This window comes from Globicephala melas, chromosome 15, assembly GCF_963455315.2.
Source record: "Globicephala melas chromosome 15, mGloMel1.2, whole genome shotgun sequence".
In the NCBI taxonomy this organism is placed as follows: domain Eukaryota; kingdom Metazoa; phylum Chordata; class Mammalia; order Artiodactyla; family Delphinidae; genus Globicephala; species Globicephala melas.
Window position 1 is genome coordinate 10,275,940 of NC_083328.1, and position 14,570 is coordinate 10,290,509.

The following is a 14,570-nucleotide window of genomic DNA, read 5'->3' on the forward strand; positions in this document are numbered from 1 at the left end:
CATCAAGACTCATGCTCTGTCAGTGACAATCCTCTCCACACCCCCGCGACACCCTGCAACACCTCCACCTCTCAACTTTCTTCTCATTCTCACTAGCCTGGATTTGTTGTCTGTTGTTCAGCATGCATTTTATTATATTAAATACACAAAAAACTTACCATCTTAATGACTTTAAGGTATACAGCTCAGTGGTATTAACTACATTTACACTGTTGTGCAACCGTCACCACCACCCATCCCCATAACTCTTTTCGTCTTGTAAAACTGAAACTCTGTCTCTATTAAACGATAACTCCCCATTCTCCCCATCACCAGCCCCTGTGCGTCACCATTCTACTTTCTGTCTCTATGAATTTGTACAGTATTTATCCTTTGTGAGTGGCTTATACCACTCAGTCCCCAAGGTTCATCCGTGTTGTAGCAGGTGTCAGAATTTCCTTCCTTTTTAAGGCTGAACAGTATTCTACTGTACGCATACACCACATTTTGCTTATCAGTTCATCAGTCAATGGATACTTGGGTTGCTTCCATGTTTTTGTTGTTGTGAATAACGCTGCTGTGAACATGGGTGTACAAGTATTTGAGACCCTGCTTCCAATCCTTTCGGGTATACACCCAGAAGTGGCATTTCGCTAGCCTAGATTTCCCACACCACATTCTCTCTCATTTCCTTTTCCACTGGGCCATTTCCCCCAGCTGTCCTCTTCCTTACCTGCCCTGCCCTCCCCTCTCCCACGAGCCTTCTTCGGCCCTGGGATTACACCAGTGACAAGGTCCTGACCGAGGAGGCTGGACAGAGCCCTCTCTCCCCTCATAACGGGGCCATCCCCTCCAGCTCCCACGCTGCTCCAGCTCACCATGGGCCACACTGGCCAGGGCTCTGTGCTTTTGCACATGCTGTGCCACCTTCTTGGAAGTCCCTTCTCTACCTCAATGCTTCAAGCCTGGCTCAATGCCACCTCTCCCGGAAGCACTCCCCGACCCACCTGGACTCAACTGTACGTCCTCCCCTGTACCTCGAGCTCCCCCGAGCCTTGAGGGCTTTCCTCTCACCAGATTAGTGTAATCAAGATCTTGGAGAGCCGTCTTCCCCACCGTGCTGTCCACAACGAATCCAGGGTTGGTGTCCAAGCCCTCAAAGGGCCAGCATGTGGCACAGAATGGGTATCGAGACACACTTGGGAACTAGTGGAGATGAAGGAAGCCTCAAGGGCCAAGAATCCACGCCAGGTGTAAGGAAACCCCAGAAGGCAAGAATGAACCCTCTCCACGGTGCAGCCTCTGCCTTCCCGAGCCACTGCCCCATGGGCTTGATTCCCCCTGGGGTGGCAGACAAGCCCTCGGAGGCTGGAGGCACAGGCTTCCAGACCTCACAGGCACCTAACTGCTCCCACGGGGATCCCCCTTGGCCAGTCCCTGCCCTTGGTGGGTGAAGGGATGAGTCTGCGGAGGACACCTGCCTTCATGGGACAGAGGTGTGTGTGCGGGGTAGGGGTGGGGGTGATGCAAGAACCTTCATTCTGCAGGAGGACTCAGGGGTCCTGGCTTCTGAGAACAAGTGCTCCTCGGGGCATTAACTCAGGGCAACCTTCCAATGGTTTGATTTTTTACGGGGCGTTTTAACAACACAGCTGGTGCCCAAGCAAGGCCGGCAGTACAGGTGGGCACTGAGGGGTCTCGCGATCGCCACCATCTGAGAAGGGCTCCCAGGACCTTGCTGGGAGCGGAGAGCTCATGCCTTTGAAAGGACACCAGCACTCTCGGCTCTGACAAGCTGCCCTTACGGTGGGCCGCCGGCCTAACCACAAAGGTTCTCGGGTCCACATGCCTGCAGATTCCTCTTCTGCTTTTAGCCTCCCCATCCCCGGCCCCCTGGGCCAGTCTGTCAGTCCCCACAGCTCACTCAATTAAAAAAAAAAACACCCCTGGTCAAATAAAAATCAGAATTAGTCATTCCATCCTGCAACCGCCAGCTCAGCCCTTCCAACAATTTCAAAGCAGAACAGACCATCAGCACCGTGGGGACAGAGGCCCTTCGCCAAGGGGTGCAGTCCAGCCCAGGGCACTTCGGTCCTCAAAAGCTATCCGTCGAATTCATATGAATGATCAGCTCACTGTGGGTCAGACGCCTAAGCCCTTGATGTAAAATTTCCCACTTAATCTTCAGTGGAACCCAAAGAGCTCGATAGCATGGTGCCTATTTGAAAGATGGGGAAACTGAGCCTCCTTTGAGGCTCTCAACAAGCTGTCCAAGGTCACAGAGCTGGTAAATGGTGGACGTTGGATTAAAAACACGTTTTCTTGACTCTTACAAGTGTGTACGCCCCCTGAGAAATGGGCCTTAGCACAGGCCTGAGCCCCAGTCTGCTAGGTGTCTGCTGTGTGAATTGGGGTGAGTTACGAGCCGCTGACTCCACCGTCGGCTGGGAGCCCTCCTTCCTATGGAGCCTGGTGAGAGAAAAGGATGGAAAACCCTACGGCAGCCTGACACGTAGTAGGCTCTCAAGAAAGATCGCCGAGGCTAAAAGCTTTGTTTGTTCTAAATCCATCCTATCAGTCACTGCCTCAGTGATTTTTGAACTCTGAAGGAAAAAGATTGAACTTTGAGAACAAATTTCCACCCACTGCCTTTCCTGCTCAAGAAAGGGAGTAAATTGTGGGGTGGGGAGGGGCTCAAGGAAGGTGGGCCTGGTGGAGAGGTCCTGAGGGTGGAGAGGAAAGTCCAGGGGAGCGTCCAGGAGGCCCACCTTGGAGGGAAAACTAACCCTACCTTGAACGTATGCACCTGGTACTGCCCAGGGTCCGAGGCCTGTGCGGGAGGAGGGAGGCCTGACTTGACTGCCCCCCACTCCCTTCCTGCCAGAACTGTATACCTCCCGGCAGCCTAGGCTCAGATCAGGTGGCCACAGCCTAGGCTGGGTCAGCTGGGGAGGCCTCTCTCCACTGACAGCTGCCCAGGCCCTCCAAGGACCCCAAGAGCTACAGGAACCTACATGTCACACTTCCTTGCCTCCACTGATGCGTCTGCTTAGGTGACACCAAGCTCCAGCGAGCGCTGTACCAGGAAGACCATGGGCAAAGCCTGCTGTGGCCGGGTGCTTAACCTGGGCTATCCCTTCCCCATAATCCTGTTTGCCCACAAAGACAACGAGTCTCCCAGAGGTTCAGTAGCCCAGACTGTGGTCACCTAGCCGGTAAGGGACTCCAGGCTCCTGCCCATATTAAGCTAGTGTGGTGGTTTACGAACATGGACTCTGCAGCCAGAGGTCCTGGGTTCAAATCCCTACTCCTCAGGTGTGTCACATGGTGCAGCCGCTGTGGGAAACAGCTTGGCAGATCCTCAACATGTTAAACACAGAGTTACCACGTGACCCGGCAATTCCATCCCTAAGGATCTACCCAAGAGAGATGAAAACACACATTCACACCAACACTTGTACACAGATGTTCACAGCAGTGATCTTTATAACAAAAATGTGGAAACAATCCAAACATACATCAATGGATGAATAAACAAAATGTGGTCTATCCAATACAATGGAATACTATTCTATCATAAAAAGGAATGACGTATTGACACACAGGCTACAACACAGATGAACCTTGAAAACATGATGCTCCGCGAAAGAAGCCAGTCACACAGAACCACATACTGTATGATTCCATTGATAAGAAATGTCCAGAACAGGCAAATCCCTAGAGACAGAAAGTAGATGAGTGCTGCCAGGGGCTAGGGAATGTCTGCTTATGGTTTCTTTTGGGTGACGATGGACGAGTTTTGGAATTAGACCGTGGTGACGGCTGCACAGCTCTGAATACACAAGAGGCTACTGAGTTGTACACTTGAAGAGGGTGAAGTGTGTGGTATGTGAGTTATCTCTCAATAAAGCTGTTATTAAAAAAAAAAACCCTACTCTTCACTTGTTGGTTTTGTGATCTTGAGCAAAGTGCGTGTCTCAGTTCCCCCATCTGCAAAACGGGGCCAGTAATTGTACCTACGTGCTAAGGGTTACTGTGAGGATCAAGCGAGTTAGTGCATGACGTGCTCCAAGCCGCTGTCTCACTGGGTGCCAGCTCTCTCCCTCGGTCTGACTCTGCTGCCCACGCTGCCGTGGCTCACTGCCATCCACTCACCCACCACACTGCCCTTTGGTTCTGCACACTCGCCAGGCTCCTACCTTTTTCTCTTGTCCCCCAAATTTCCGTAAAACATACATGCTATCAAACTTATCATCTTGATCATCTTAAAGTTTACTGTTCAGTAGTAAGTGCATTCGTATTGTTTTGTAACTGATCTCCAGAACTCTTCATCTTGCAAAACTGAAACTCTATACTCACTGAATAACAAGTCCCCACTCACCCCCCCTCGCCAGCCCCTGGCAACCACCACTTGACTTTCTGTCTCTACGAAATTGACTTCTCTAGGTACCTCATGTAAGGGGAATCAAACGCTATTTGTCTTTCTGTGGCTGGCTTATTTCACTTAGCATAATGTCCTCAAGGCTCATCCATGTCGTAGCATGTGTCACAATTTCCTTCCTTTTTAAGACTGGATGATACTTCATTATAGGTACAGACCACATTTTGCTTATCCGTGCATTTGTCTATGGGTACTCGGGTTGCTCCCCACCTTTTGGCTATTGTGAATGATGCTGCCATGAACATGGGTGGGCAGATGAGACCCCAAGCTTGTAAGCCTAGATCTCAGAGGTCCGAGTGCGTCCAATATATTACAATTAAGGCAAGGAAGAGTGTAAGGCATCCAGAGGTGAGCTTCCCCTTAGAAGGTGTAATTTAACACACTCACCACAAACTGAGTGGCTAAAGGTTTGGGGGAACTGGCAGCTGGGGGTGATGCTGGTAGGCCTGTCTGCTTGTGCCAAGGTGCAACACTGGGCCTTGGACAACCAGAACCTGACTGCTCCAGCACCGGTGGGGTAGGCTGGTTTATTCAGGGCTGGTTCCTCAGACCGGAGGTCTGTTATAAGAAAAACATTTGCCAGGAAGCGCAAGCTCAGTCCTTTGCAACAGAAGACAAGTCAGTGCAGTGAAGCACTGGTCCTGAGGAGGCCTGGACATGCACCTGGCGTGAGGACAGAGGGGGACTAGCTCTCCCACCCTATACCCTGAGGCACAGGTGATCCCAGAAAGCCACTTACCCAGCCCCAGGGTGGCTTCAAGAGCTCTCTGGTTGGATGAAAGCTGGCTAGGGCGATCACACATTCTGGTTTGCCCTGTTGTCCAGAGTAATTATTTTTAGTGCTCCCTGTTATTCTCAGAAGTGTCCCCATTTGGATGATAAATTACATAGTCACCGTATCAGTTATCCATTGCATAACAAGTTACCTGAAAACCTAGTCGCTTGAAACAACAAACTTGTGTATCCCTCACAGCTCCTATGGGCTAGGAATGTGGGCATGGCACACCTGGGCACTTCTGGCTGAGGGTTTCTTATGAGGTTGCAGCCCAGGTGCTAGCTGGGGCTGCGGGCATTGGAAGGCTTGCCTGGGGCAGGAGGATCTGTTGTCAAGGTGACTCACTCGCAGGCTGGCTGTTGGTGGGAGGCCTCAGTTCCACTCCACTGTGGGCCTCTCCACAGGGATGCTTGAGTGTCCTTACAACATGGCAGCCGGCTTCCCACAGAGCAAGAGAGAGACAGAGCAAAGCAGTGCCAGGCAGAAGCTATCTTTTTAAGCCCTAGCCCCAGAAGCCTCGCAGTATTGCTTCTATTCCCTTCTGCTCATTAGAAGAAAGTCACTAATCCAGACCCCACACTTAAAGGCAAGGGAGGTCCAGCTTTTGAAGGGAACAGTGTCAAAGAATTTGGGGTATTTAAAAACTACCACAGTTACTCTAAAGCTAGGGCATGTGTGGTGGAGAGATGGGGCAAAGCCAGAGAGGACAGAAGTCAGACCAAAGAATATTCACAATGCCAGATAAGGATCGGGGGGCAGCCTGAGAACGGTTTTGAGCAAGGCAGAGATACAGTCAGAGATTCAGAGTGAACCATGACATCTACCCCAGCACCACCTCTGGTGAGGCCACAGGGCCTCCACTCAGCCCCCGCAGTACCAGCTGTCCCCTCCTTCTGGGTCTTTGGGCCTCTCACCCTCTACCTATGGCAGAGAACACACCTTTTCTTCCCACTGGACCAAAGCTCCTTTTGTGTCTTCCACTGGGCCCTGCACGTAGCAGGTGCACGTTGCAGGGTTTCTGCGTGAACAAAACATACCAATTTGCACCAACCCCAAGCTGTGGTCACACAGGCCACAAGTCCCAGCCTGCACTCTGCATACACCTTTCTCTTTCCAGCCTCCAGGCCTTTGCTCCTGTGGTTCCTCCTGCCCAGAGGGCTCTGGCTGTGCTAACCATTTGCACTGTCCTGGAGGCAGACGGGACTGGTGGCAAAGCTGTTTGGATAATTCAGGGGGGAGATGAGAAGGACTGGCGCCGGCAGAAGCAGGGGGCTCGGGTGAGGAGGGGCGGACCTCGCTAAGCAGTTGGGTGTGGGGCAGGCCAAGGACAACTCTGTGCTTTCCATACCTGGTGCTTGGGAGCTGGGGCTGAGCCAGCCCCTTTCTCTGGGGCAGCAACAGGTCATGGATACCCCAGGCGGGCGTGGGAATTGGCTCTGGGGCTCACCCTGTGCTCTCCCCACCTCCTCCATCCTGCTCCCTGCCTGGCCTGTCTTCTTTCATCCCCAGCACCTCTACCGCCTGACATCTCCCTATTCCACCCAGACTCAGCTCACGGTGCCACCTCTTCTAGGAAGCCTTACTTGCTTGCAGCTGTGGGATGCTACAGCATTTTGGCTGCCCCTTTCAGAGCCCTAAAGGCCTGGCGTCCTTGGTGAGGTACCTGGAGGGCAGTGACAGAATCTCCACGTCCAGAGTGTGACTGTATGCACATGAGAAGCCTTAGAAAAATCCCCTAACCCTGGGCTTTTCAAACTCTGCCTCCGCAGACTGTCACTGACCAGCTTAAAGGGCATTTTCTCTCTCAGCTAATACTTACTGGAGTTTACAGTGGACCAGGCTCCATTTGAAGTGCTGGTCATGGTGTGTCTCTCTAAGTCCTCACAACAACCTAAGCAGTGGACATGATCACTATCCCTGTTTTAGAAACTGAGCACACAGAGAGGTCAAGCATCTTGCCCAAGGTCACACCACCAGGATGTAGGGGTGCTGGGATTCCATCCCAGGTGCCGGGTCCCAGGCCTTAACTCCCCTGCCAGCCTGTCTTTCTCTAATGCAATCAAACAGTGGCTTCAGCCCCATGCACTCAAGAAAACAGTGGACTCTGAATGGACTTTTTGCAACTTTGAGCTTTTCTCCTGTAAGTGCCTCTACCCGAGACTTGCAGACTGCGGGTCTGGCCCGAGTGGGCAGTGTGGGTTGCTGTGAGCACGTGCTTACTGCATATCACTTCGGTGCTTTTTCTTGCCAATCAAATGAGATGGACTTTCTGGACACAAGCATTTCACAGGCAAAAAAAAGACGGTGCTGCAGCTTCCTGTCACCTGAACTTGCATTTCAGGATAATGATCTTGCCCCTGCCCCCGCTTCATTGCCATGGACTCTCAGTGACACCTCTGCTTAGTGGCCCCTGGGGAGTGGGTGTCCAAACCGCTGTGATTTTAGACCTGGCTGAGTGGTCTAAGGACAGGTTCTGCGACCACACTTCCTGGGTTCAAATTCCAGCTCTGCCACTTCTGTGTGTCCTTGGGCACTCAAGGTCCTCAGTTTCCTCACCTGAAAAATGGGGACAATCCAGCTCCAACTTTAGAGGGCTGCTGTGAGGATTAAATGAACTAACAGATATATGGTGCTTGGAACAGTGCCTGGAATGTAGTAAATGCTTTATAAGTGTCAGCTATTACTGTTGTCATTGTTGTTTTTACCGTACACTTATTAATTATTCCCAGTTTTCCCTTCCGGGGTTGCGACAGCAAACTGGGGTCCCCAGGGAGCCCCACCTCCCAGAGGCCACAAGCTTCCAGGCAGCCGGCCCCAGCTGCAGTGGTGGATCCTGAAGAGTTCGTGATAGTCTCATTTCCTGTAACTGTGACTGGTGGAGGAATGCTCATGGGCCTAGTTCTGACCAATGAGATGAGAGTCTGTGTGTGAGGGGGTGTGTTCCCAGACAGGTTTTCTCATAGACCCTGGGAGGCAACAGCCCTTTCGCTTCCCTGAGTCCTTGCCACCCTGTCCTGTGACTGCCCATAATGCCTGGAGCTGCCCCAGCCATTCCACAGAGCCAAAGAGAAAGACCGGGCCCTTGATGACATCATCAAGCCTTTAAGTTACCAACCCTCAAACAGCCCGATTCATGACCTCATCGTGCAAAGTTCATACTTCTTATTGTTTGGGCCAGCTTATTTGCAGCCCAAAGGAGCCTGCTGAGAGTCCACGGTTGGTCACATTACATCTTTTTGAGATTAAGCCCATCATACCAGAGGAAGGGTCTGAGCTCAGCTGTGCTCTCAGGGAAGACATCCTGGAGGAGGTGAGGCTAAAATGGAATCTAAAAGAAGGAGCAGGTGGACAAGGGGGGTAGGGCAAAGAGCAACATTCCAGGCAGACAGACAAAGGCCTGAGGCTAGAGACACTATAGCGTGTGTGTATGCACGCAAATAATCTCTGTGGCTGGGAGCCATGTGAGATGAGATTGGAATGGTGGGGTGGGCTGCGGCGGGGCCCTCGGCCAGGCTACAGAACCTCAGGCTATCACAGGGCGAAGCTCTGCGGTAGCCTTGATTTTGCTCAGCCAGGGTCTCCGCCTCCAGCTTTGTGTCTAGAATAAGTGTACTCAGCCTGCCTTCTGCCCCCTATTCCAGCTACACTCAGATGCTACCCCGAGAGTTGGGGCAGGGGCACTGGGCCTTGTTTCTCCAGGTGTGATTCAGCCTGCCGAGCCTCTTCCAGCCCCCAAGGCACTCAGAAAAGACTCTGGCTGGAATCTGGGTCACTCTGCACGAGTCAGACATCCATCAGATAGGCAGTTACTAAGTGCCTACAAAGCCGTGTGCTAAGCACAGCAGAGAAAGGACCTGGTTCAAATCCCAATCCTGTTTCTTCCCAGCTGTGTGACCTTGAGCAGGTCACTTTACTTCTCCAAACCCAGTGTCTTCATCTCTTTGGAACAGATGGTGAAATCAGTGGTAGCTCTGTTACCTCTGGTACTGGAAGTGGGGTGGGGGGAGAAGGAAAAGATAAAAAGATGCACAAAAAGCTTCCTGAAAGTAAGGTTTGTAATCTAGGTGGTGGGAGAATAAGACAAGCAAACGATATACTGTTATGGAAAAAAGTTGAGAAGTGATGAAAGGTTAAGGGGAGGAAGTAGTAAGTCTAGATGGGAAGTGATGAGGGACATGCATTCCTGGCAGAAGATAAGGGCCACAGAGGCAGGGCAGAAGGGATGCAGAAAGATCTACAGGTTCCATCCTGTGCTCCTAAAGCTTTAGAACAGTACGCTGCAAATACAAGGGGTGGACATAACTGTTGAATATGGGTGTCAATGAACCTGTAATAGCAAATCTCTGAGCCTGAGCCAGAAAGATGCTGATTCAAATCTGGGCTCTACCACTTACAGCATGACCTTGAATGAGTCACTTAACATTTGAGCCTCAGATTCCTTCATTGCAGATTCCTTCATTCCACCTAATTCACAGAGTTGTACCGTGGCATATGCAGGATACTGAACTAAATCCTATTTTAAAGCCCTAAGATACAGTGCCACCTCCTGCAGGAAGCCTCCCAGGCTCCCTCAGGCGGTCCCCCAGATCCTGCTCCTACCCCCTAGGTACTTCCCTTCCCTGCTGTATTGTGATCGCCTCTTCTTCCTTTCCCACCAGGTTCTGGGCTTCAAAGAGGAAGAGGCAGGGTATCTCAGCATCTCTTGAACCTAGCTGCACCCGCACACGGAGTGGGCATCTACTGATGCCACATCCCTCCCCAAGCCTCCACCCAGGTAGACATGAGAGGGAGGAAGTGACTAAGTCTGCTGGGGGTGGAGGCAAGAGGGGTTCAGGAAAGTTTTGGGTGATAGCACTAGATCTTGAGGGTTGAATAGGAATTTACTGCTGGGGGGGTGGGAGGAGGAGGTTCCAGGGAGGGAGGGAGGGGGGGAGAGAGAGGGAGAGAGGGAGAGGGAGAGGGAGAGGGAGAGAGGGAGAGGGAGAGGGAGAGGGAGAGGGAGAGGGAGAGGGAGAGGGAGAGGGAGAGGGAGGGGGGGAGAGGGAGGGGGGGAGAGGGAGGGGGGGAGAGAACTAAAGCAGGGAGGTGTGAAGGGAAGTAAATTGTGGGTCACACGGTATTTGCCAGAGAGTGACTAAAGATGAGAATTCTGGCTTCAGATCCCAAAGGGTCTCAAATGCCATGCTGAGGATTCACCCCTACAGGGAGTGACTGAAAACTTGTAAACAAGGCACAGTGACAAAAATGACAGGGCTATGGGCCACAACTTGGGGGCAGGAACTGATGGAAGGATCAAAAAAAGGACCAAAAGTTCTACCTGGATGACTGATCATTGAAAATTGCTTAAATAATATATCCACAGCCCGCTACCTCTTATACTTGCAGAAAAGCCAATTTCCACAATCATTCCATGCTACACACACACAACAGCTCTGTGAAACCAAGGGGGCCAAGTGGTGCTGTCTTCATTACAGATGGACAAAGGCAGAGCCAGAGAAGGAAAGGACCTTGCCACGGTCACACAGGCAATGAGGGGGCTAGTCACAACCTGAAGCCAGTGTCCTGGCCCAGAGTGCTGGGGAGGCAGGCCTTTGGCCACTTGACAAATGTGCTCAGCACCTTCTAGGGCTAGACCTTGCAGACATGGAGATGACCTTTGACCTCTGAGCCATCTTGAGACTGGACTGGTCACCTGGGCCTCAGACCAGCTGCCTCTTGCAAGAGTGGGAGAAGCAGGACCCACTGAGGGGTGCGGTTTCTGTGGTCAGACAGGTCAGCAGGGGCTCACCCCCAGGACAGGCCTATCTATGAGTCTTCCAAACTGGACCCTGGGCTGGGGGCTGGAAGAGGGCCAATCCCTCTGCAAAGGGAAAGGGGCAGAGGGAGTGGCCCTTTGCTGCCTTTCTAGGAAGCCCCCAAATGCCCCCTCCTCCCAGCACCCAGGCCCCACACAGCAGCAGCCTGAGTCATCATCCCTGTGGTTTGAATGGTAGCCGAGAAATCAGCCAGGGGGCTGCCTGGGGCTGACGGCCAAGGGTTGGAAAAACAAGGCCATTTTCTCTTAACTCCAGCCTTGGAATCTCAAGACAGGCTAGGGGGTGGGGAGCAGAGGGCAGGTAAATGCAGAATGGGTGGGTGTCAACAACCAGATGGGGCTGGGGTGGGGGGCGACGAGGAGGGGGAGGTTCAGAATCTGAGCTGTTGGCTTTTGTTTTCAAATGACCTGTTTAATAATTACCTTTGCAATCAAAGGAGCCAGGGCCCAGAGAAGGTGAGGATTCCAACCCTCCATACCCCAGCAAGCAGCCAGAGAAGAAAGTAAACAAGATGCCACTGGCTCTCATTCCATCTCGCAAACAATGGCGGGACTGAGCTGCCCGCTCACACACACACATCGAAGTGAGATTTCCAGGGAAGAACTTTAACAGGCAGATAAGAGGCTCGGACTGAATTATTTCCCCACATCCCAGGAGCTCCCCTGAACTCAGCACCCAAGAGGTGTTAGCCTAGGGTTCCGGCATTTTAACATTAACCTTGACCTGTAATTTATTCATTCATTTTGCAGAGAAGGAGAACTATCTCCGCCTCAACGCCCGGAAAACCCAGCCAGCAACAACTTCATCCCTTTCAACAGTCACAATGGTGGACAAACAAGGGATTTAAGTTACAGCGGCTAGCTTGCACTCACACTCCACTGGGCTAGGGCTCCTTAAAAAAACACCACTCTAATCCAAGCACCCACTGGGGCTCACAAAAGTCAGAACCTGACCGGCAGTGGGAAAAATCCAACTTGGTTTTTTTTTTTTTTTTCAACCTCCCAAGGCCTTCAACTATTTTTCCTCCTGCAGCATCCAAGCCCAGCCTCAAGGCAGAGCCATAAACACGCCTGCTCCTCCCCCTTCCACGGTTCGGCAACCGCCCCCCCGCCCCCCCCAACCTTCCCGGACCCAGAGGAGAAAGAACCACAGCGACCCTCACCCGCAGCCCCCTCCTCTGCCCTCCCCCAGCCGCCCGCGCCGGCCGCAATCCTCGTAGGCACCTTGAGATAAACACCCACTAATGATTTTATGATTTTCTGCTCTGGGTAGCCGCGCTCAGCAGAATCCCTTCCCCCCGCCCAGGCGACGGGGGCCGGCCCAACGGAGGGATTGGGGGATGGGGGGGCGTTAGTTTGTTTTTTTACACTGCCGCGTCTCCACACCTGTTTTTCATTCATTCATTCGTTCGTTCATTCATTCATTAGCGGATTCGTCACAGCTGCCTCCCCGGCCCTCTGGATCTCGGGGAGAGGATGGGAGGGGGCTAGGGTGGGGGAGACAGCGGCAGGGGTGCATCTTGTAGGGAGGGTCGGGGGGAAGGACCCCGTTGGAGGGCATTTTGGGTGGCTTTGTCAAACACAAGACAAGCGATGCGGCGGGGGCGGGGCGGGGGCGCTCCCCGGGGCTCGAAGTTGTTTTCCGAGCCGCGGCGGCGAGGACAGCCGCCCGGGTGCGCCTCTTTGTCTCTCCCCGGCCGGCGCCGCGTCCCCGCGCGCTCACCTGGTCTTGGAGGACAAGAAGGCAAGTTTGATCAGGCCGTAGGTGAAGAGCGGGATACTCTCCTTGGCGACGCTGGCAACTTGCAGCCGGTGCTCCAGTATGTGGAGTTCCATCGTCCGCCCGCGCTCCGCGGCAGCTCATCCGCGGGGGGCGAGCCGCGGCCCCCGCCCCCTGCACGCCCAGCCGGCACCAAGCGCCGCGGGCAGCCGGCCCGGTGACCGGGAGCTCGGCGCCGGGCGGCCGGGGCGGACAAAGGGGAGGCCCGCCAAGCCGCGAGGGGCCGCGGGCGGCGGGCGAGGGCGGCAGCGCTGGCGGAGCAGCAGCGCGCGGCGCCCGGCGCGGAGAGCAGCTGGTGTTCGCTGTAACAAACAACTTGCCACTCAAACGTCGACCCGCTGGGCATGCGCGGCCGCCGCGGGGCGTGCCGGGACTTGTAGTCGCGCGGCCCGGGCGCCGGCGGCCGCTGATGTCAGGGGCTGGGCGGCCGCCCTAGGGGCCCGCCCGATGCGCTGAGGGAAAATGCTGGAGCGCGGGCCCCCACGGGCCCACGGGGAGGCGAAGGGCAGAAGCGGGGGCCTTTCGAGCCAGGCTGAGCCTGAGTGCAAGCTCTGTCCCTCAAGCTCAGGACTAGGCGCTTTTGGGCGCAAAGCGAGTCGCCCACAGAACTCGCGCGCTGGAGGAGACCTGAGTCTGGGAGGGGAGAGATTTGGAGAAACCGGTAATTACAGTGCAGAGAAGCAAAACAGAGAGGGGTGCGGGGGACAGAGACGGGGCCTTGGGGGGTTTTCTGGAGGAGGGGACATCCAGGCTGGGTTCTGAGGGATGAACGGGACCTCGCTGAGGGGGAGGGGGCGCGCGGGCTTGGAGGCCAGCAGTCTTCCAGGCAGAAGGAACAGCGTGTCCAAAGGCACAGAAGCGTGAAAGCCCCCACGGTGCTGTGTTTGGCTTTGTTGGAGCGGAAAATGTGAGGGAGGAGAGGCAAGAGATAAGGCAGGCGCAGTCACCAGGAGTCCGGTCGAGAGGGTCATGTGTGCAGAGCTAATGAGGTGGCCGTTTATCCGGCGGGAGAGAGGGTGATGGGGACTGCGAATTAGGGAAAAGTCCGAAATACACCCGAAGGGCTTCCCACCCCAGGGCCGGTGTGCCCGTGACTACGTCCCGCAACGGCTCCCCCTTAATGGCTGACTGGAATTTTGAAATTTTCTAGGTTAAAGTTACTGGTGCTCTGCTCCTTGGCAGAGTAATTTGGGGACGTGATGGGTCAGGTTTACCTGCTGGGCCTGTCTGGGAACTCTCTTGGAGGAAGATTCTGGTCATGCCCTCTCACATTCCTCTCTCAGCCCACCTCTGTGAAGTAGGGACACATCAGGCTACCTCATTTCCACAAAGGGGCTTGAAGCCCGCAATCTGGTGGCTCTTAAAGTGTGTTGACCCCCTTTCCGGTTTACTTTCACTAAAGAATTTACCACCATCTAATAAAGAATATTTTTCTTTGTTTTGCTTGTCTGTCTCCCTCTTCTAGCATCTCAGCTCCACGAAGGCAGTGGTTTTTGTCTGTTCTCTGCTGTATTCCCAGTGCCTGAAATGTGGTTGGCAGGTGAGAGACATGCATTCAGTATTCATGGAATGCATAAATGCATACATCTATTCCTTTAGCATCTAGAGGCCTAGAAAGCCCAAAAAGAAATGCATTCAGGGGCCAGGCAAGTGTGAAGATGTGTGAAGCAGCTGGGTATCAGACAGGTGGAAATGGTACAGGAAAAGGGAGGCCAACCTGAAGGCATAAAATGTATTAAAACAAAAACCCCAAAACAAAAAACCAACAGGTGAAACCAAA

General features: G+C 53.5%; 1 protein-coding gene and 1 long non-coding RNA gene across 11 annotated transcripts in view; one reads left to right on the plus strand and one right to left on the minus strand.

Moving 5' to 3' along the window:
- Window positions 1-12,953, minus strand: part of CASTOR2 (cytosolic arginine sensor for mTORC1 subunit 2) — a 79,959-nt gene extending 67,006 nt beyond the window's left edge. For all 9 annotated transcript variants that reach the window (XM_060284977.1, XM_060284976.1, XM_060284975.1 and 6 more), the window contains exon 1: window positions 12,734-12,953. In XM_060284977.1, coding sequence (XP_060140960.1) covers window positions 12,734-12,846 — 113 coding nt within the window. In that variant the 5' untranslated portion in view covers window positions 12,847-12,953. The remainder of the gene's footprint in view (window positions 1-12,733) is intronic.
- Window positions 12,954-13,202: 249 nt separating this feature from the next.
- The window catches only part of LOC115861286 (uncharacterized), a 591,507-nt gene continuing 590,139 nt past the window's right edge, over window positions 13,203-14,570 (plus strand). For both annotated transcript variants that reach the window (XR_009559028.1, XR_009559029.1), the window contains exons 1-2: window positions 13,203-13,451; window positions 14,256-14,330. This is a non-coding gene — a long non-coding RNA (uncharacterized lncRNA). The remainder of the gene's footprint in view (window positions 13,452-14,255; window positions 14,331-14,570) is intronic.